The following is a 21,001-nucleotide window of genomic DNA, read 5'->3' on the forward strand; positions in this document are numbered from 1 at the left end:
GGCGGGTGTGGGGGAGGGCTAGTGGTCCTAGGAGTGGGGTACTGTGGGCCAGGATCAGGGGAAAGGGGGAGGGGGGGGGGGGGGGGCTGGGATGTGGACAGAGGTGGGTGTGGGACCTGAGGGGACTCAGGAGAGGTAGTTTGTGGCGTGGGTGGTGGATGTGGGGGGCTGCGGTTCTGCTGGGTGGGAAGGCAGGAGCGGGCTGTGGAATGCTCTGCTGAGGGGGCATCACACGCCCACCTTTTCCCTGCTGCCGAGGCTGGATTTGAGATGCAGGCTGCACCCCCCTACCATCTCCCTCTCTGTTAACTCTGGACCCGTGTGAAGCCATCAGCGTCCACCAGTGGGCCTGTCGGCAAAGCCACCTTGGCTCCGAAATGCGTGCAACCTGCTGCCTAATGCCCAAAGTCATGAGAGCGCAGGCACTGCCCTGGCTGCCTCGTCACAATGACTTGCTGCCTAAAGGAGTGCCCGCCCGTCCACCTCAATCTCTAGGAACTGTGGGATATTCTTGACCTCTTTCACTGCCACTCGTACCTTTGGGACTCCTGCAACTTTCACTGCATCCGCGAAGGACGCGGAAAGAATAGTGCCGAAAAGCCTTCCAAAGTCTTCCACCAACTGGCAATACTCAATCTCCAGGCCGGGGAAAAGAAGAGTGACCGGGTGCCGAAGAAACCTGTTGTGGAGTGCAAATGCCTCCACAGTAAAGCCCCTATACCAAGGGACCATGTGTATGACCCCCTTCGTGGACGCATATGGTGAACTCGCGAGTAACTCGCGAGCTGCGTTCGCCGAGTTGAGCCGAACCATGAAGATTCCTTGGCCCAATAGGACCGCCTCCTCGATCTGCGCTATCCCAATACGTAGCATAGAGTATAGCCAGTCCTCCCGAAGCTGGGTCCTACCTAGGGAATGTCCTACTACCTGACCATAAATCGATGTTTCCATTAGCTCTAGCTCCTTAGCTCGGATGGCTAAGAGCTGTTCCTCAGAGAGGACTACGCGCAAGGTGTTTGACTGGGGGGCACTCGCTGAGTGCGCCGGCGTCTGACTAGGGGTTTCCATTGCACGTCCCTACTGAGAGGACTAAAAATCACGTCGCGGTGCTATCTTGGGGGGGGGGGGGGGTTTGCTGCAGATGGAAGGAGCAACTGGAGGGTGGGGGAATCGATGGCGAGGGAGAGGAATCCTGCTGTGTTTGCTACGGGCGAGGGGGCAAGGCGATGGACAGGGCGGGGAAGGAGGGGGCACCAGCGCAGGCGACGATCGTGAGGGAGTAGTCGGGAGGCGGGGATAGCAGGCGACGCTAGACCCACAAATTCTTCTCTATACTATGGAGAATTCGGCTCTCATAAGACACAATACAATCATCCCGCATAAGTTCAACTCTAATGTTGTTACTCACAAGCATCCTAGTGAACAATGAATGACTTGCTTATATCAGGCAACACAAGCACAAGATCTTAAGTCATCTTTCTTCCAACTTTTCAAATGCTGAAATTTCCATTGTTGTCTATCTAAATGGCATATCCTTCTTCTACAATACATACAATGGACATGCAATTTCAAAAAACCCGCATATATACTTAAGAAATTGTGAAATTCCTTGTCTCAAGCCCAAGAAGGACCAGTGCAACCTTGCATGTTAGTCCTAGATTGAAATACAAAACCTTGCAAAAGAGATTAGAATATGCAAAAAACAGAAACTTTATAGTGAGATGCTTAAAAGGATAACAAAACAAAACATAAAGCTAAAATGAAGAAAAGAGATGTGCTAATGAGTGAGTGTGTGAATGCAGATGAAGACAAATGAAGGAAATCATAAAGCCTAAGTAGCCTAAGGAAAAAATAGCGCATGGGCTCGACTCATTAGCCTTAGGAATTAAGGGTGCTAAGTAATGTGAGACTAGTCTAAAGTACCCTAAGAGGGCTAGCTTAAGTGTGTCCCCACCATTGCGCATGCTCATTAGTAGGTCTTCATATAGTAAGAACATAAACCCAAGAAGCTATATATCTCATGCACATTTCTCAAAGGTGGCCATGATCGTATTGCCTCAACCTTTGCATCATCCATGTGTATACCATCAACCAATACAATGTGTCTCAAAAAGTGAATTTCATATAAAAAGAATTCACTTTTCTTGTCATTGATCACCAAGCTATACATACGCAATTCATTGAACACAATGTGCAAGTGTCTTCTATGCTCTACCTCATTCTTTGAATAGACAACCATGTCATCAAAGAAAGTGCCCATAAATCCTTCGTGCGGCCTAAAAATGATCCATCATCCGAGTGAAAGTGACAGAGCATTCGTAAACCCAAAAGACATGACAAGAAACTCATATAATCCAAAAGATGTCCTTAAAGTTGTCGGAGACACATCCTCCAGTCTAATGCATATCTAATGATACCCACTTCTCAAATCTATACGGCTGAATATGACTACTCCCTACAATCTATCCATAACATCATCGATTCAAGGAATGAGACAACGATTCTTTATCATGATCTTGTTCAAAGCACGATAATCAATGCACATAAACCATGAACCATCATTTCTCTGCACCGAAAGCACTAGAGAACAAAAAGGAGATGAGTTGGGCTGAATCTTTCCTTTTTCTAATAGCTCATTTACCTTTCTCATAATCTCCTCCTATTAGGCTGCACTAACTCTATAGGGTGGCTTATTAAGTGGGCTACTTCCAAGGATAAGATCTATGCCATGATCTTCAAGCCATTCAGCTGGTGTCGTGATATAAACAATATATCACAGTTTGGACTATTGCGGTATTATAATAAATCGTAGAGAGTGAGACTGAACATGCTTTCATAGTGTATTTTATGTGATAGAGGGCCATTCCGAGCTTCCACCATGCCGTTCTAATCCTAATCTTGGATCTTTCTTTCTTACAATATTGAGAATACTCGCCTTAGATTTCTTAATCCCTTATACCTACGTATCTCTATTTTTTAAGCATAACCACAACGTAGATACCTGGCGTCACATACAACCAAACATCTTCTCCGCGAACTGCAGATAAGAACCCGAAGGTGCGTTTCTCTTTCCTGATACCATTAGTCGTGGCACACTATAACGATGGATTGATTTCTTTACACTAGTGCATACATAAAGATAAATAGATACTAGTGACTGAGAAACACTCAACTTATATGCTTGATTATGAAAGGAAGTGAAGATACAGGGTTATAGAATTATATGGCTATGGCTTCCGCCGGATGACTCCTCTTGAGAGCTTAGTTGTGATAAATGAAGAGAAAGAAGTTACTCTCTCCGACTTCGAATGCCTTCTCTCTATACTGAGGCTCTTTATATAGTTTTGAGAGTAGTCTTCCTTGAGTGTCATAAGGCATCTTTCTTTTGTGCTGTAAAGTTTTTAGTATGATTGCTGTATGGCATCTTCTTTTGAACTGTAAAGCATCTTGCTTTTGAGGTGTAAAGTAGATGCCTGTATGATCGATTTATAAGGGCGATCATTTACATCTTGCTTTTTTACTTTTCCAGTGCTTCTTTTGACTTGTTCTTCTCTTGAAAAGGATTGATGAAAAGGATTGTTGTTCTCTTGAAAAGGATTGTTGTTCTCTTTTGACTTTGCTGACTATTCTTCCTTTTCCTTCCTAGATTATCTTTGACATTTGTTTAAGGATTATATTTAATCCTTGGAATTTTTTGAAGGGTAATCCAGTGATGTTATTTCGATTGGTTGAGTTATGCTCATTATTATCAATAGAGAAAGTTTCTTGTTTTTCAACTTCTCTAAGGATGACAAAATGTATTCCTCTGGGGAATGAGGGTTCTGGTGATGCGTTGAAGAATTTAAAATTTAAATGAGCAGTGAGATTTTGCTCAATTAAATAATTTGCAGACCATAAGAATATCTCTGGTAATAGAGATATTTCTTCTAGTGTATCTAGGTAGATTTGATCCAGAAATCCGATATAGAAGATATTTTTTATAAATTCTAGATTTGCTTTGGGTAATGCAATTAACCTTGGATATAGGCTTTGTTGTATCCTGATGTATGGTGGTTGATATCATGTTATCTCATTGATTAGAGGAATAGTCTTCTGGTGTTCTTTATTAAAGTCCTTCGTGTTCATGGCTTCATAGATTCCTTCAGCAATTGTACGTGCAGAAGATTGTTCTGAGCTTTGGTCAAGATCTATCTTAGTTTCCAATGTTTCACGGACTCTGTCTATTTGGGATTTTAGTCCCAAAGACGTATCTGCTTTTGCAAGCCGTATACTATGCTTCTTATCAAAAGTCGTGTTATTCTTCTTTCCAGAAGATGTATTATGCTTCTTTTTAGAAGTTGTGTTATTCTTCTTTTCAGAAGATGTATTATGCTGCACTATGCATAAGATTTATTCTGCAGAAGTGCAGATTGTATGTATTTGCTGATGAAGATCCCAATAGTATCGAGATTTGTATCTTTCGTTCCTGTAATATCAAAATATTAACAAGATCGAAAGCATTATCAATTTTATTTTTTCTTGTGTTAATCTCCATCAACGCTTCTTCTAGTTGGATTTTGATTTGATCCATTATGATTTTTCAGCTGCTTCTTTGGTCATAAGATCAACAAAATAATTAGTACTTCGTGATATATGAATTATATCAAAATTATAGAATGAAAAGAATAGTTTCCGTCATGTAAGTCTGGCATACTAGGGTAGGTTAGGAAAATTGTTCCTTATCATTCCTCGTACCTGCGTATTATCTATTCTAACAATAAAATGGTTAGGTAGCAAGAAGAAATTGAATTTTTCAATGCTTCTTTTTACTGCTAGTATTTCTTCTTCATTGCTATGATATCTTTGTTTTGTATTTGTAAATGTACTTGAACAATATCTACAAATACTCTCTTTTGAGTTTTGATCTATTTTTTCCTTTAATACTCCCCCCCAAAAAGCTTCAGAGGCATCAGTTTCAAGGATTAACTACCCATTTCCAGTAGGTAGATTGAGCCGTGAAAGATTTTTGGCCCGATTTTTTATATGGCTAACAGCGTTAGTGTGCTATTTGGTCCATTTCCATGGTATGTTTTTTCGTAAAAAAATTTGCAAAGGATTTTTATCTTTTGCAAGATTTTCAAAGAACTCTTCAGCGTAATTAGCACATCCGAGGAATCTTTGAAGTTGTTTAGCATCTTCTAGCTGATTTGGAAAGCTAGATATCTTTTCAGTAATATGTGTTTGCAATTCTATTCCTGCATTGTCGAGTATGAAACCTAAATATTCAATTTTGTTTTTTAATAATTCCATCTTTTTTATGGATAGGTTTACTACTGCTTGTTTTGTGATATTCAAAAATTATTTATTGTGTTTTTCATGTTATTTTATGTTTTTACTGAAGATGAGTATATCATCTACGTAAATAATACAGAAATTTGATATTTTACTATATATTCCATCTACCCATTGTTGAAACTCTGGTGGAGAGTTTTTTAATCCAAAAAGTAGGATTATCCACTCATAGTGGCCTTGTGGTATCAAGAAAGCAGTTAATTCAGTGCTTTCTTGTGTCAATTTTATCTGCCAAAATCCACTTTTACAGTCAAATTTTGAAAATATATTTTTATTTCTTATTCCATCGAGAAGTAATTATTTATTGGGTAAATAATATCATTTGAAGTTTGTATATTTGTTAAGTGTCTTATAAAATGACGACCATTCAAGCCTTTTCTCTTTTGATCTCAGTATCATTTCTAACCATTAAGACTGGTGAATTATGTCGACTCTTTGATTCCTTGATTAGTCCTATTTCTAATAATTCTTTTAGTTGAATCTTGAATTCTTCTTGATCTATTTGCGAGTAGATCATTGGTTTATTGCGAATGATTTTATTCTCATTTAGCTCAATATGTGCATAAGTCTTATGAATATTCCAGAAAGCTAATGGGTTCTCAAAATAACATTCTTTGGACTTTTCTTGCCATTTGCTTACTTAAAAATCCTGTTTTTCATTCTGCATGATCCGGTTTAGCCCGTAATCAAGTCTTTTAGTTTTTATTATTGTGTCACATTTTGTTATGAATGTGATTTCTTTAGATGTTTGTCTATACTCTTTGAAAAGATTTATAAAATCATTTCCTAAGATTATATCAACTCCTATTTTATTATTTTGATATATCTGTGGTAAAGTTATAAGAACTTGTTCCACTTGTATCTTTGTATTTTTTGCAATTTTATTACATCTAGTTTCATGATCGGATATATCTTTCCCTATTACTGCATTTTTATCATTTATGATCCAATCATCACGATGCAATACTTATTGTTTGCATGTAGATATAAATGATCCGTTATCTAAGTATGCATCAAACTCGCGTTTGAGATCTTTGGTTTGTACCAAGATTTATATATTTATATATTTATATATATATATATTTATTTATTTATTTATTTATTTATTTATTTATAGAAAAAAAGTGTTTTTCCTATTATAAGCATTTTTCTGTTTGTATTGTCATTCCATTGATTACTATGGTTAGTTTGCCATCTTCTATTTTATATTTTTTACAGTCTTTCTTCAAAAATTGCATTGCTAGTATTATTGCATAATGGTTAGTTTTTATCTTATCAATAAACATTGCTATATCACTATTTTGATTTTCTATTTTGAGGCGTACTTCAACTGTCTCGGTTGTTTCAATTGTTTGAGCAGTCCATAGATGTGAATATCTATGCGTCTAATGTAGTTTTGTCTTTACTAATTCTTTAGCTAATATATTGCTTATGTAATTATAATGGGCACCTGTATCTATAAGAAAGTTACAGACCTTCCAATGTTGTCTGTTAAACATTTCTCCTTTAATGTTAAAGTGAGTAATATCGTTATCTGGTATTGGGGCATTAATTATTGTTTTATTATTACTGCTCTCCCCCTCTATTTCTTTGATAGTTGATTGTCTATGCAGATAGCCATCACTATCAATAAAGGTTTTTCCTTTTAAGGGTTGTGTTGGTTGTGGAGGTTTGGATTAAGGTCCAAATCCCATTCTTGATCCAACAACAGAGGCTTATCTATTGATGGCAATTCTATTTCTTCAAAGGAAGAATATATTCCGTCAATTGCTATAATGTCACAGTCCTTGAATCGTAGTGAATGAACACTAATAGTCAAAGCGTAACTTATTGCATAGTGAATGTTAAAAGGCTCTGTTCCATCTCGAAACATATCATATCGATCAAATCGATATGCCAATGTTAGGGCAGAATCAATGTACTTATCTTGCAGATTGATAGTATATCTAGGAAATAAGAAAAATCCTAGCCGTTGATAGGCCATATTGCCTTGCATTATTCCAAGTAATGCATTTCTTCTATTGATTTTTCGCTTATCCAGAATAGCAAGCTTAATTGGCGTGTCAATTGCAATTCAAAAATGTGACTGTTTGATTATATGTACACCACCTAAGTGTAGATATGCTCTCTTTTTCTGGAATTTTCTTAAGTTTATCTTGTATATCGTTCTTATATAGCAAAGGTAAATTGATATTTCCTTTGGCATTTGCTATATCAATGGATTGTTCTTTGATCTTTAATCCATAATATATTATATTATCTCTATTAAAGAGTATAGTCCATTGCTTTACAAGATTCCATTCAAAGGCTTTGTTAGAGTTATCCCTAACTTGGTCTTTTGAGATATGTTCTTGTCATTAGACAAGATCATTCAAAGATTTTTTCATTTTCGATTTCTTCAACATGTAGGGGTTGAAGATCTATTTCGCTATTCATCATCAGAACTCGATTCTGCTTCTGAAATTATATATATTTCTGCATCTTCTTCCAAAGAGTAGTCTGTTAGGACTCTTTCATAAATATGATTGAAATTTGTATTCTTTTTCCATTTTGGACATTCATTTGCATAATGTCTTGTTTCTTGGCATAGTCAACATTTACATTCTTTGGGTTTTTTTTTCCGATTGTTTTTTCTTTTCTTTAGGATTCGTTTGTTCTTGTTTTTATATTCATTGATTCTATTTCTAGGAATTCTCCTGGGATAATATTTGTTATATCTTTTAAAAGATTTTATCTTTTTACCAAATGTTCTTTTATTTGTGTTTATCTCCCCGAAAGTAAGGCATTGGCTGTTTTGTGGACAGCAAAGCACTATTTTAACATGCTGATTTATAATTTAGTTCTTGTTGTGCATTTCTGCACCAACTATTTATGCAATATCGTGCATATCGGATTCTTGCTCCAAGTGTATCGGATTTATCCTTAAGCCATGTTTTATATCCCCATGATAATCTTTGATTATAAGGGTATGGTAATTTTGTAAAGTATAACTCCTTGGCATTATTAAGGCGTTCATCCTGAAGTCCTTGATAGTAGAACTTTGAGAAAGCACATGTGTAACCATTAAAGCCACACATTGTTTTAATCTTTAATTGCTGGAGATTATTATATGCTCCATCCCTCAGGATTTTTTGTTCTTCTTCTTTGTGAGGATCCCATTCTTCTCCTTGGAATTCCCTCCTTATCGCTATTTCAAATCTACAGAGTATTCTTTTTTGGGATTCATTCTCGTTTATTTCAGTGATGGCTGAATGTCCTGTTCTAATTTTGTTATTTTCTTCATCTGATTGCATCTCCCACCAAAGAGCAACATTCCCTTGAAAGGATGTTATTATGAAGAATGGAGTATCTTTAACTTCAATTTTCTTTGTCGTTAAAGCATGATTCATGCTTTTAACCCACGTTTTTATGGCTGCATCTATATTGATCTTACAATCGAGATTCAACCAAGTTCCTGCACTAGGCATTTCTTGCATGTTTTCATAGTTGTGTTTCCATGCATCTGTTGGATCTTTATATCTAGAACTGCTAGCATAGACTGAAGCTCTACTGCTTGGCATTCTAGGTGCCGATGGTCTATAATATCCTTCAAGTCTTGAGGGATATCAATCTATTAGTTGTTCGATTGTAGAGATGGCATCTCCGATGTCCATATTTTATGTCAATCACTTGATAAGGTCATCTGAACCACGAGACGACTGTCCCTGGGTGTTCATATACGTATTATCATCAATTTCTATTTTCTTCATATGATTCCATTTACAAGAATATTTGATGGAAGTTTGGCATATGTCGTGCCTTATGATTTTGATAATGAATCATATATTCCAACCAGTAAACATTGATTGAAATGTTTCTTGCTGCAACATTGTGCATGACGCAAATACATACTACATCATTGCCATGTCTAATGTTATCAAATGTGCCAGCAATCTCGCACTTTACTTGCCAAATTTTATTGGCAATATCGTCCCATATTGTCGTCATCTGTAATAAACTATTGCAGAGAACGGCTAATATTAGAAGTTGTCCTTCTTGAACTGTCTTCAGGTATTATAAATATTCTATTAATTTTCTATTCTATAGAACTTAGTTTATGTTCTATTGTATCTAATTGTTTTTGTATTTGCTTATTGTCTTGTTGTAGGACATGGTCAAACTCTTCTTGTGTTTGTACCTTTTCTAATGTATGAATTCTTTTTTCAATTTCTTGTATTTGAGTTTTTAATTCTGTTATGATCTTTGTTTTATTATCTTCTGTTGATTCTTTTTTTATTTGTTTGGTCAAGCCAAAAGTTTTAAGTAGGAAAAAAGATATCGAATTTAGTTAGTTATTTCCCCAAGCATCTGATTCGTTGATCAGATCCAATGGTTGCAACATCCCAAATTGTGTTCCTTGAAATCTGTAGCTTCCACTTGGAAGTTTATTGGTTTCGATATTCTGTAACTGTAGTGTCAACTCTGGAAGTCTAGTTAGTGCTTCTGAGTCCATCTACTCTTTCCTCGATTAGTGGAGAATATCTTATTTTTTTGTTAAATTTATTAACAAACTTAACTTTAGTTCTTTTTCTAAAGACTAGCTATGCAATTTTTGTTCTAGGTTTTATTGTTACTTCCTTAAGTAAAGAAAGCATTATTACTTTTAATTCACCTTGATAATCAAAATCAATTATCCCTGGTGCATTTACAATGATTAAACCTTCTAGGCTTATACTACTTTGATTATGTATTTCGGCATAGATGTTCTTATTCATTTGTAGTTTTATTACTGTTTCTAGTATTTTGATTTCATTTTGTTTAATTTTTATTTCAGACGTATTATTGATGAACATGTAATAGCCTATACTGTTTAGGCACCGTGTCGTGATATAAACAATATATCACAGTTTGGACTATTGCGGAATTATAATGGATCGTAGAGAGTGAGACTGAACATGCTTTCATAGCGTATTTTATGTGATAGAGGGCCATTCCGAGCTTCCACCATGCCGTTCTAATCCTAACCTTGGATTTTCTTTCTTACAATATCGAGAATACTTGTCTTATATTCCTTAATCCCTTATACCTATGTATCTCTATTTTTTGAGCATAACCACAACATAGATGCCTAGCGTCACTTGGGGGACGTCTTCTCAACGGACTGTAGATTAGAACCCAAAGGCGCGTTCCTCTTTCTTGATACCCTTAGTTGCGGCACACCACAGAGATGGATTGATTTCTTTACACCAGCGCGTACATAGAGATAAATAGATACTAGTGATTGAGAAACACTCAACTCATATGCTTGATTATAAACGGAAGTGAAGATACAGGGTTATAGGATTATATGGCTATGGCTTCCATCGGATGGCTCCTCTTGAGAGCTTAGTTGTGATACATTAAGAGAAAGGTAAGAGTTACTCTCTCCGACTTTGAATGCCTTCTCTCTATGCTGAGGCTCCTTATATAGTTTTGAGAGTAGTCTCCCTTGAGTGCCATAAGACATCTTTCTTTTGTTCTGTAAAGTTTTAACTATGATTGCCATGTGGCATCTTCTTTTCAACTGTAAAATGTTTTGGACATCTTGCTTTTACGGTGTAAAGTATATACATGTATGATTGGTTTATAAGGGCGATCATTTACATCTTGCTTTTTCACTTTTCCAGTACTTCTATTGACTTCTTGTTCTCTTGAAAAGGATTGATGCGTATTATACAATTATCACAGTTTTTGTGATACTCTTTACAAAAGAGTTATCGACACTTTTCAAAGGATTCTTTATTGGCTAAAATCTCCCCCGAATTTTATGCAAAGTGTCTTTGTCTTTTGTTGTCATAGGAGAATAATCCTGTATCATTATGGTTATGTCAACTTGTTGGTAGACTTTGCTGACTATTCTTCATTTTCCTTCCTGGATTATCTTCAACATTTATTTAAGGATTATATTTAATCCTTGGAATTTTTTGAAGGGTAATCCAATGATGTTATTTCGATTGGTTGAGTTATTCTCATTATTATCAATAGAGAAAATTTCTCGTTTTTTAACTTCTCTAAGGATGACAAAATGTATTCCTCTGGGAAATTAGGGTTCTGGTGATACGTTGAAGAATTTAAATTTTAAATGAACAGGGAGATTTTGCTCAATTAAATAATTTACAAACCATATGAATATCTCTGGTAATACAGATATTTCTTCTAGTGTATTTGTGTAGATTTGATCTAGAAATTAGAAACAGAATAGATTTTCTATAAATTCCGGATTTGCATTGAATAATGTAATTATCCTTGGATATAGACTTTGTTGTATCCTGATGTCACTAGGTGGTGATACTTTTTACAGTTGCTTTTCTTATTTACTTATATAAATATTTTATTTTTCTTTTCTTTTGTTGTTGTTGCTTTTTACCTTCAGAGTTCTCTTGGAATAAGCGGAATCTTTGCATGGCCAGAAGAGGACATCCATTGGGACAAATCGGACTAATGGTTTGTCTGAGCCTTAGGACCAGTCCATATTGAATGGGCACTGAAGAATAGAATGCCAGTGGTTTGGGACTATGTGCTTAGCCATGTGTGCTTAGCCACTGGAGATGGTGCAGGACAATGAGCCTAGCCAAGATAAAAGATGCACATGTGAGAATGCTCACGGAATAAAAGTCACTATAACTGAGCCACATTACACTTTTGATGTGGTCGCAATGATAAAAGTTGCACAGAACAACTTGAGGAATGCAAGAGTCACCATCCCTAAAATTTAGGGAGTTACTATTTTTAGACCCCAGAATTTGTTCACGTCATTGTCCTCGTTTTTACACGAGGATTAATTCTCTCGTCTGTGCCAAGGTCAAATTTTGCACCGATCATGGAGAATTTTAGACCGGAAGGTTTAAACGGGAAAATTATTACATGTATGCCATGTGGTACAAATTCCCAAAAGAGAGAGAGAGAGAGAGAGAGAGAGCATTTTAAAAAAACGTAATAGGCACAAGGAGCAGATGGAAGAATGAAGTTTGGAGGAGCTGAGGGCAGATTGCTGCAAAAAAACCAGCCATGGAGAGTACTTCTACAATTGGGGGATAGGTGGCTAAGGGCCTCCTGCTGCAAACTTGTCCATCTGGTAGTTCTAAGATCTCTCACTTCTCTCCATCAGCTCTTTGTCTATCTCCACCTGTAACTCAAGACCTACCTGTCCATCTTGTCCATGCTCTTTTTGTCTTTGGCAATGCCTCCTCAACAATCTAGCTGTGTGCTGTCTTTGTTGCTTTCTCCCAATCCTTTGGAGGTCAGCCACCTCCCTCATCCTAGTAAGAGGTCTGGTCCTACTATATTCCAAAGGAGTGCGCTACTAGATAGCCAATCATCTTGCAAGCAAAGCATTGCCCAAGAGGGAGCAAAGTAGAAGCTTGACTATAGCAAGAATCCACTATGAACAAAAGGAATCCTAATCATCACAGGAAGGGTGTACATAGAACCATTAGAAACAATGATCCTAACAGATGGAAATTGAGGGGTACCCTCTAAGATTGCATTAACAAAGGTTATGTCTTTATGGATAACATGTCCAAATGCACTGTACATTTTTGAAAAGTACGACTTGAAGTACTCAATGAGGCCTAAAAATGAGATGGTGATGACAACGCTATCTCCTAGGAAGGAATAATCCCTGCCTTTCACCCACTTGTGGAAGTAAGCTACCAATAGCCTGACATTGAGTGGGTAGGTGGCTGCCTCCATGAAGGAAGAACCAAACTGTCCCCTGAAGCACCCCTTCCTGAGGAGTACCACTCCAGTAACCCTCGTTGGGGTGCTTGTAAGAGTTGCCTGGATGGAGTCTTTTAGGGTATGTAAGGAAAGGTGACCTCCAACCAGCTGATAGGCCAAAGATGATGCCTCAAGGGCTGTCACTCTGCACCCATGGCTAAGCTCATGTCTGGAGTAAAGTGGATAGGCATGAAAGCATCAGTCCAGGGTGTGCAGAGGGCTGCACTGGAGTCCCTTACTGGTGATAGAGGACCAGCTGCATAATGTCTTGAACTGCATTCGCTTCTGAGCCTTGCTGGGTTTTTTTCAGTGTATGTGGGTAAGGGAACATTAAAGAGGGGTAAAGCAAGAGGCTTGGTAGAGGAACTCAATGGAAGTCAGCCATTGTGGAGGAAGCTGATGATACCATTATTGCACAAAAGGAAGCTGCTTCCAAACTGAAGTCTGTTGAGGCAGAATGGGAAGAAGGAAGGTGGCTGGGTGGCCAGATGGGGGGCGGGGCTTAGCAGCTGACAACAAAGGAAGAGGCAAGAATAGTACAGCACTACATTGATAGGGAGGTGGTTACAAGGCGGCACTGGTGCTCAGGGACGAAGTGGCAAGGGCAAGTAGACTTATCATCAGCTTTCAGCCCAAGCAATGCAGCCTTTTCAGCACCAATAAATGTATTTCTGAATTAGATGTTGTGACATATGTTTTTTTCATTGAAAATGTTCAATTCTCTTTATCGCAGAATGATTCTATTTCATATAGTAATAGTCTTCCTAATAATAATTCCAAATTAATACTAATCTAGATCCACTATTACATGAATTCACTGATGTCTTTCTGTCCAACTTACCTGACTAAATGTTAGTTATTTATTTAAAAACCTCATGTGTGACCTCCATATGTGGGCACACTTTAGTGCATGTTAAGAGTATGTAGGTGTTTAGGTGCGAACACCTACTTCTAGGCCCTAGTCTAGTACTTTCATATCACCTACCACATCAATCTATTCTAAATTCCAAGTAGCAAGAAAGGTCCACCCATGCTGATGCACTCAATCCCCAGTTTAGCTCTCCTATACATGATCTCAATCCAAATCTGCAAGAGAAGTTTTCATGCATTCATCCTATTGCTCTTAACCTGTGGCTATATCTTGCTATCCAAAAGTGAAGGAGAATCTCTTCTTAATGTTCTTGTATCCCTAGTCTGGCCCCTCTTTCTGTGACCAAAGCTTGGGCTCCCCCAAGGCACTATCATGTCACCATCTATGCATCGAAAACAAACCTGAGAATGGTCCTGGATACCTTGAGCTATTCTAGTTGTAAATGTCGCTTGTAAGAGATGACCAAGTAGCTTACCCAAAGTTTGAAATATTTTTACATTTGACTGTATAACATTAAGTTAATTGAGGAGGTCAAGGCTCCCCCGGAATAGGAAAGATTGCTTATGTGTATTTTAATCAGCATAGGTAGGCTAAAACAGATAAATACCTTGAACACCTGAAAAAGAAACAATCAAGGCAAAAAGGTATTGAAATTGGGATATGGGGGGATGAAATTGTAGCCACTTCAGAGTCAAACAGACATTGTCCTTTACCTGCCTTCCTCATATCCATGGTTTATGATGTCTGAAATTTATATGTAGTATGTACCAAAAAGTTGTTTAGACTTTGCTCTTCAAGCAGAGAAGACACCCTTGAGAGGCTTGCAGTTAAGGATGTCAAGTAACATCCATCATAGCAGTAGATTGGGAAGGGCTAATGCTACATCGACATGTACTCAAGCATTTGCTTTCCAACCTACAACTGTAAGACATCCAAGAGAGCATTTTTAAAAGTGGAAGACTGTCCAATGACGGCTCAAAATTGTAGTGGACATCCTGTTGCTCAGGTCTGGATCAGATATTACCAGAGTCAACCGGGATCAGCATGGCAGCTATGCTCATCATCACACATCACTTCGCGCATATTTGATTAGAAGATTACTTAGTAAAGTCTCAACTCTTTTGATTTGGAGGAGGATACAGGTAACACACGAGAAAGATTAGAGTGGCCCCCTCTCGTTGCTTATGAATTTTAAAGTGCAAAAGCTAGTAGTTAGGCTTGGGTACAGTTAGCTTGTCCTCCTCATCTTCAAGACCTGATTGTGCGTAATGAGTTATCCCACTACTACACTTTAATTCACAAGAAGAAAAACAGGTCTCCATGACAACCAGGGTTAGAAAATCTGGATAGCTTTCATAGACATTTGAAATGAAAGATAATGAGCACAACAAAAATGTACTCACTGGATAGCTTTCATAGACATTTGAAATGAAAGATAATGAGCACAAAAAAAACGGACTCACTGGAAAGGCCCATTAGGACCAGCATCTGGATAAATGCGGCCTCGAGCCTGAAGATCAACACCAACATCCAAAGCTGCTGAAATCAGGTCCAACCAATCTGGTTTTCCATTCTTAACTGACATCATTTTACTGACAGGACTCAAGCGTTCCACAAGCTCTTGGCATGCAACCTGTAGTATAAAACATGAGCAAGCGGCCCAGTACTTTGATTTTCAAATGTGTACACCAAGTTTTACAAGAAGATATCAATGACTTTGAACAGGCGATTACAGAGTATATAGGAGAAAGTGAAATTACACAAAGGACGAGATATGCTTGCACTCTGTATTTTCTGCCATATGGATTATATAGACTATGGATGAGCCAAATATGGAATAGACTACAACAGTTAACATTGTCAAAAAGAATCTTGTTTCTAATAGCCATCTAATAGCCTTCTGGAACCAGTTTGCCAGAAAGATTTTGTATTGGGCACAACCTCACTTTTTCTTCTGTAATCTGGTCGAGTATGAGAATAAATGAGCAAAAAGCTCCTCAAGCTAGTGCCATACAGTTTTACAAGAGGAGACCAATAAATCGGGACAGACATTCACACAACAGACTAGGGGAAACTGGTAGCCAAACAAATGATACAAGTGTGTAACATGTGGATGGCATCACCCTGCACTCTATCGCATCTCCTTTGGGGAGTGGATAATCTCCATCTAGATTCTGGAAACAGTCTCTGCGGTAGTTATGTACTGCAACTTGATGGCATGACTGCATCTCATTTTCCGATTGTACCAAGTCTAGCATCAAATTGAATTATCAATCCACTCTGTTTGAGAAAAGTCTTCAGGGAGGATCATGCTCAACTGCTGTCCTTGTAGCCTGGCCAAGGTTTTGCCATAGCCTAGCTCAAATGGTGATGCGAGCAGATACCAATGGAATAAAGAAAGAATATGGGAAACATGGATACAACTGCAAGGGACCTTTTACTTTTCTGAGGAAGCCCAAACTACTTCAGCAGCAGCTCTAGCAACATGCTTTTTGCATTCAGACCAGTTACTCCAATTTTTGCAGCAAGAGTGGTTACCCTCAGTCCATGGCTGCAGCAGTTGATCCCCTAGCACCTAATTTGCAGTTTAGATGAGACAGGAAGAGATTATTCCAAGACTACTACCTCCAGCACCACTAGGCCCACTAGACGTGCATCTTAGTAAATAGCAGCATATGTGCTAACGTTTTGATGTAGCAACCTTAGTTGTAACAACTTCTGTCTTCTATGAGTTTCATGTGTATGACAAAACAAGGCTTATGAGATACCTAGACATCGATATGGAACTGCAATGAAGCCCTACGCTTGGATGTTGGTTACTTTGAGGATAGCTTCTGGAACATAGATATATCCATGTACACAAGCACACTGATGTGAAGGTAGCCGACTATCAGACATGCAGGGATACATGCAGGAAACTGCATTTTGTCTAGTGGCTAGAAGACCAAGAAGCACTGGGGGTTTTAAAGGTGTGGCCATACTATACCAAGACGACTTCAAAGGGGCAGTGCAGGTGATGATGAGAGATGATGCATGACACTTATGGGTCAGGATACATGCAGGGAGACTACGAGATATATTCATTGTAATATGCTACTTTTCTCCTGCAAACTTTGTGTATGCCACACAAGATGGATCGCCCTTTGATATTCTGTACAAGCACATTATGAGATAAGCTAGCATTGGGAATATACAATTAGTGGGTGATTTCAATGCACACACTAGAGATAGACAAAGTGAATTTTACATGCATGATAATGCTATGTTCAAAGAGATTGATATAGATGAAGTAAATCTATGTAGGAGAACCCAGGACAAAGAAGTGACCATCTATGAGATACATCTATTGACCCTAGGAAGTGCACATAGACTACCCCCATCTTTAATGACCTACCACAATGGCCAAGTTCAAACACTTTGACATGTTGTAATCACAAAGCAAAGGCAAGTATTGACCTTGCGCAAAAGAAGCAGGGAGACTACTTGGTGAAAGCAAAGGCAAAGCTATAATAGCTATTTTTGGGATGGGATATCAAGAGTGCATCAAAGAGGTTACATGAAAGACAACCCCCCATATAGATCATATCACCAAATGCTCGGATTGACCATGGGAGACAGCTATATGATGTCCCAAGATAGCCACCCATGCAACCCCCATAGACCTATAGGCCAACACCTTGGTCTTTCTTCACTTGGAAAATGGTTGGAGATGAGATTTATAGATTTTAGAATGGCAAGGCACGGGATGAGGATAGCCTAGTGGCAGAGCATTTCTAAAGCCCATAGTGGGATGCATATTTAATTAGTATTTGAGAATTCTCGATGAGTTGGTCAAACAATACTATAATCCTACTCTTTAGGAGTGGTGATCCTTTGATCCCTAGCAAATGCACAATACATTATAGTATACATGGTATCACTACATTAACAATAACTGTCGCATTAATTTAAAACATTCAAATCAATGTCAATGTTGGGAACAAATTACTAATGCCAATGCAAGTAACAGGACCTTGGCTACCAACAATGGTCTACCATGGCCTTGGAGTGACAACTCTACAAGCTCCGATCATCAATACCACCCGAAGAAACTTGCACATACAAATCATTCCAACATCTTTCTGAACACGAGTATCAGATAAGAAACATACCTTATCGTATCCACCACCTACAACACATGTCTCTCGTGCATGCCCCTCTTGCTATTAGCATCCCAAACCACCCTATACAAGTCAAATGTGTGCATGTTAGGCATGGACCATCATTCTCCTTTTAGTGCATGATGATTTTGTGCACATCATTGTATCCCACACTTGATAGTCGATTGATGCTCTAATACCAATCATAGGAGGATCCAACCTACACACCAAACACGTTATATAAGTTATACCCATGACAAAGAACATAAAAGAAAAGGGCATCAGACTCTCCTTGCCATGGAGCTGAACAGACTCATCCTCGAGCCTAGGAGCTAGCAACACCTAGGTCAGAACTACGCCCTGAGAGCAGGCATCCATACCACCAGCCCACATCGTCCCAGTGTATGGGCACATTAGCCAATGGGCCAAGAGTCCATGAATGGTGATCGCGCAATAATGTGTGTAATGGGGCCTTGAGTCTTACAAATAGGATTTGGCTGCTCTTAACCTTTTAAGTGTTGCTAATACATTCGCAATAGATCACTTCAATGACTACTATCATCCATCCAGATATCCAAGATGTAATGCTTGCCCCCGTATGGTAGGGTGGTGGTGATCCAATAAAGAGAAGCAATGGTAGATCGAATGCCCACTTGGCAAAGGCTCATCTCTTGAGCACATAAAAGAATATCCGACCAACTACTCCTAATCTTGAACACGTGCATGAGTGTCATCCCAAAGATTTATCTTCTCTAATGTTGCATGTGGACTTGTCCTTTGTGGCGGCTCTGCAAACCTAGCTGAAGGAAATGCAATGGCAACTTGCCAAGCTATACACTCCCCACTTTCCATTTATGCCTACAACCACAATGATTTTGCCTCTTCAATTCCAAAAACATAATCCCTTCAAAGGGAGAAAAAGAAATGTGACAAGACAAATATTGACTCATGATTGGCTAAATGAACAACTTATTTCAATATATACCAATTATGCAAGAGTTTGACTTTGAGATTTCATACTAGAAGGGCCCAACTAATATGATTGTTGATGCTCTTACTTGGATCCATGAAGCTAATGCTTTGTCTTTCTCTAAGATTTTAACTAATCTCTCTCTCTTTTTTACGTGAAGACAATTGAATTAAGTAAATATTTACATGAGACCATCAGGTCAACATTCTCTCTGTATCTCTTACATTCTATTACATCAGACCATCAGGTCAGCATGCTCAGTCTCTCTCACACTGTCTCTATAGAATTTTACATGAGGCATGCAAGCTCCCAGAACAACCTACTGCATAACCAATTCTAATAAATCACACATAAAGAACAGTTGGAGTAGAGCGAACAATCGCCAGCCAGGGAGCAGCAATATCCGGAAGGACTAGGTCAACTGACATCATAGAAGTGATTTGCCATAACACCCATCCATGCACACGGGCCACATGCCCATGGATGCCCAATGCCGAATTAAAAATAAAGGCATTGCGAGTACGCCATATATGCCACAAGGCTATCCATCTAAGAAAATAGAATAGGCAAGAATAATCTGAAGGCAAAGAGGGCATAGAGGACATATTTCCCTAATCCACGAACGAACTAGAATGCAATGCTGGGTCACTAAGAACCACACACGGGAAATGAAATTCCAGATCTGTCGCACAACAGGGCAAGAGACAAAGAGGTGAAGCAATGTCTCATCGCATGTAGTACAGAAAACAAAGCGCCCAACAGAGATCTTTCGGGCACGGGGAACTTCTCTTGTTGGAAGACCCCCAATGAGCAGCCTCCACATGAACACTTTACCCTGATACGGAACCTTAGACTTCCAAAGCTGGATAAATCTTTCCCGCCACTTCTTTTTGCTATCCCTTAGATGCCAGAGCTTATTAACCTTCCCCGTGACCCATCTTTTAGCTTCCACCATCTGATGATATATTTGGTTAGTTGACCTTTTCTCAAAGTCATCAGGAAGCACAAACTTCCAATCACGCCATGGATGCAATGGCTGTAACGCAGGCAAAGGAGAGAACCTCTGAAGACAGTCTTGTATTGACGACCAAATGTCCATGTATCCACGAGGCACCCTAAAGTACTGACGAATATGCCTAAAAGAATAAAGGCGAGACTACCTAGAAATAACACCATCACAGACTATCTTCAATCCTAACCTAGACATCTGATTAAACTTGTCTCACTGCAAATATTTCTATGGCCAATCCAACAAGCTTGAGGAAGCTAGTATTTCTCCTTGCAGTGAAATTTGCTTCTTATGAATATCCGGAGGACGCCAGACTGCAAAACGAAGCATCTCTTACCAGGAAGCAATTAAATGAGAAAGGAGAAAAGACTGGGAGACCTTAATATGACTCATAGAATTAAGTGCATGCCACCAAGCAGCATGAATAACCGTGCTTCCATGAGAGATGCCAATCTTTTCTATGAAGAATTTGGCAATATCTAACCAAGGATGACACTGAATGCATAGACTCTACAAAAGGGACAGCCTCAAAGCGGCCATATTCAAATTAACATCCAACAAAGCTGCACCCCCCATCCTTTTCGAAGTGGTCACATGCTGCCAAGAGATCCATATCTTCTCCAAACGATTGCCTTTCTTTTTCCACAGCATTAATCTGATAGGCTGGACCAAATCCAAAAGGGACTTCTTAGTCCAAGGAAGCAATGGCAGAAAGAATGAGATCACACTGATCATAATGCATTGAGCCACTTTTAGTCTAACATGTAGTGGCCAACTCTGGGATTTCCAATACATGAACTTGTCATGAATTTGGGAGGCCATCCAATCCAACGAGGCTCGGGGAGCAACCTCCACACCAATAGGATATCCCAAGTGCCTAGTTATATTACCCCTTGCGATCACAATGCCATTCCAGCCCAAGGCGTGCAAATCATTCTCCGTAC

The 21,001-nt window shown here is 38.7% G+C and overlaps 1 protein-coding gene across 1 annotated transcript in view; it reads right to left on the reverse strand.

Moving 5' to 3' along the window:
* Positions 1-21,001, reverse strand: part of LOC148021851 (uncharacterized) — a 134,881-nt gene that overhangs the window by 49,459 nt on the left and 64,421 nt on the right. Inside the window, exon 21 of the mRNA XM_087697364.1 lies at positions 15,403-15,572. Coding sequence (XP_087553490.1) covers positions 15,403-15,572 — 170 coding nt within the window. The remainder of the gene's footprint in view (positions 1-15,402; positions 15,573-21,001) is intronic.

Source organism: Lygodium microphyllum, chromosome 17, assembly GCF_053477565.2.
Source record: "Lygodium microphyllum isolate KBCC chromosome 17, Lygodium_microphyllum_v1.1.10, whole genome shotgun sequence".
Lineage (NCBI taxonomy): Eukaryota > Viridiplantae > Streptophyta > Polypodiopsida > Schizaeales > Lygodiaceae > Lygodium > Lygodium microphyllum.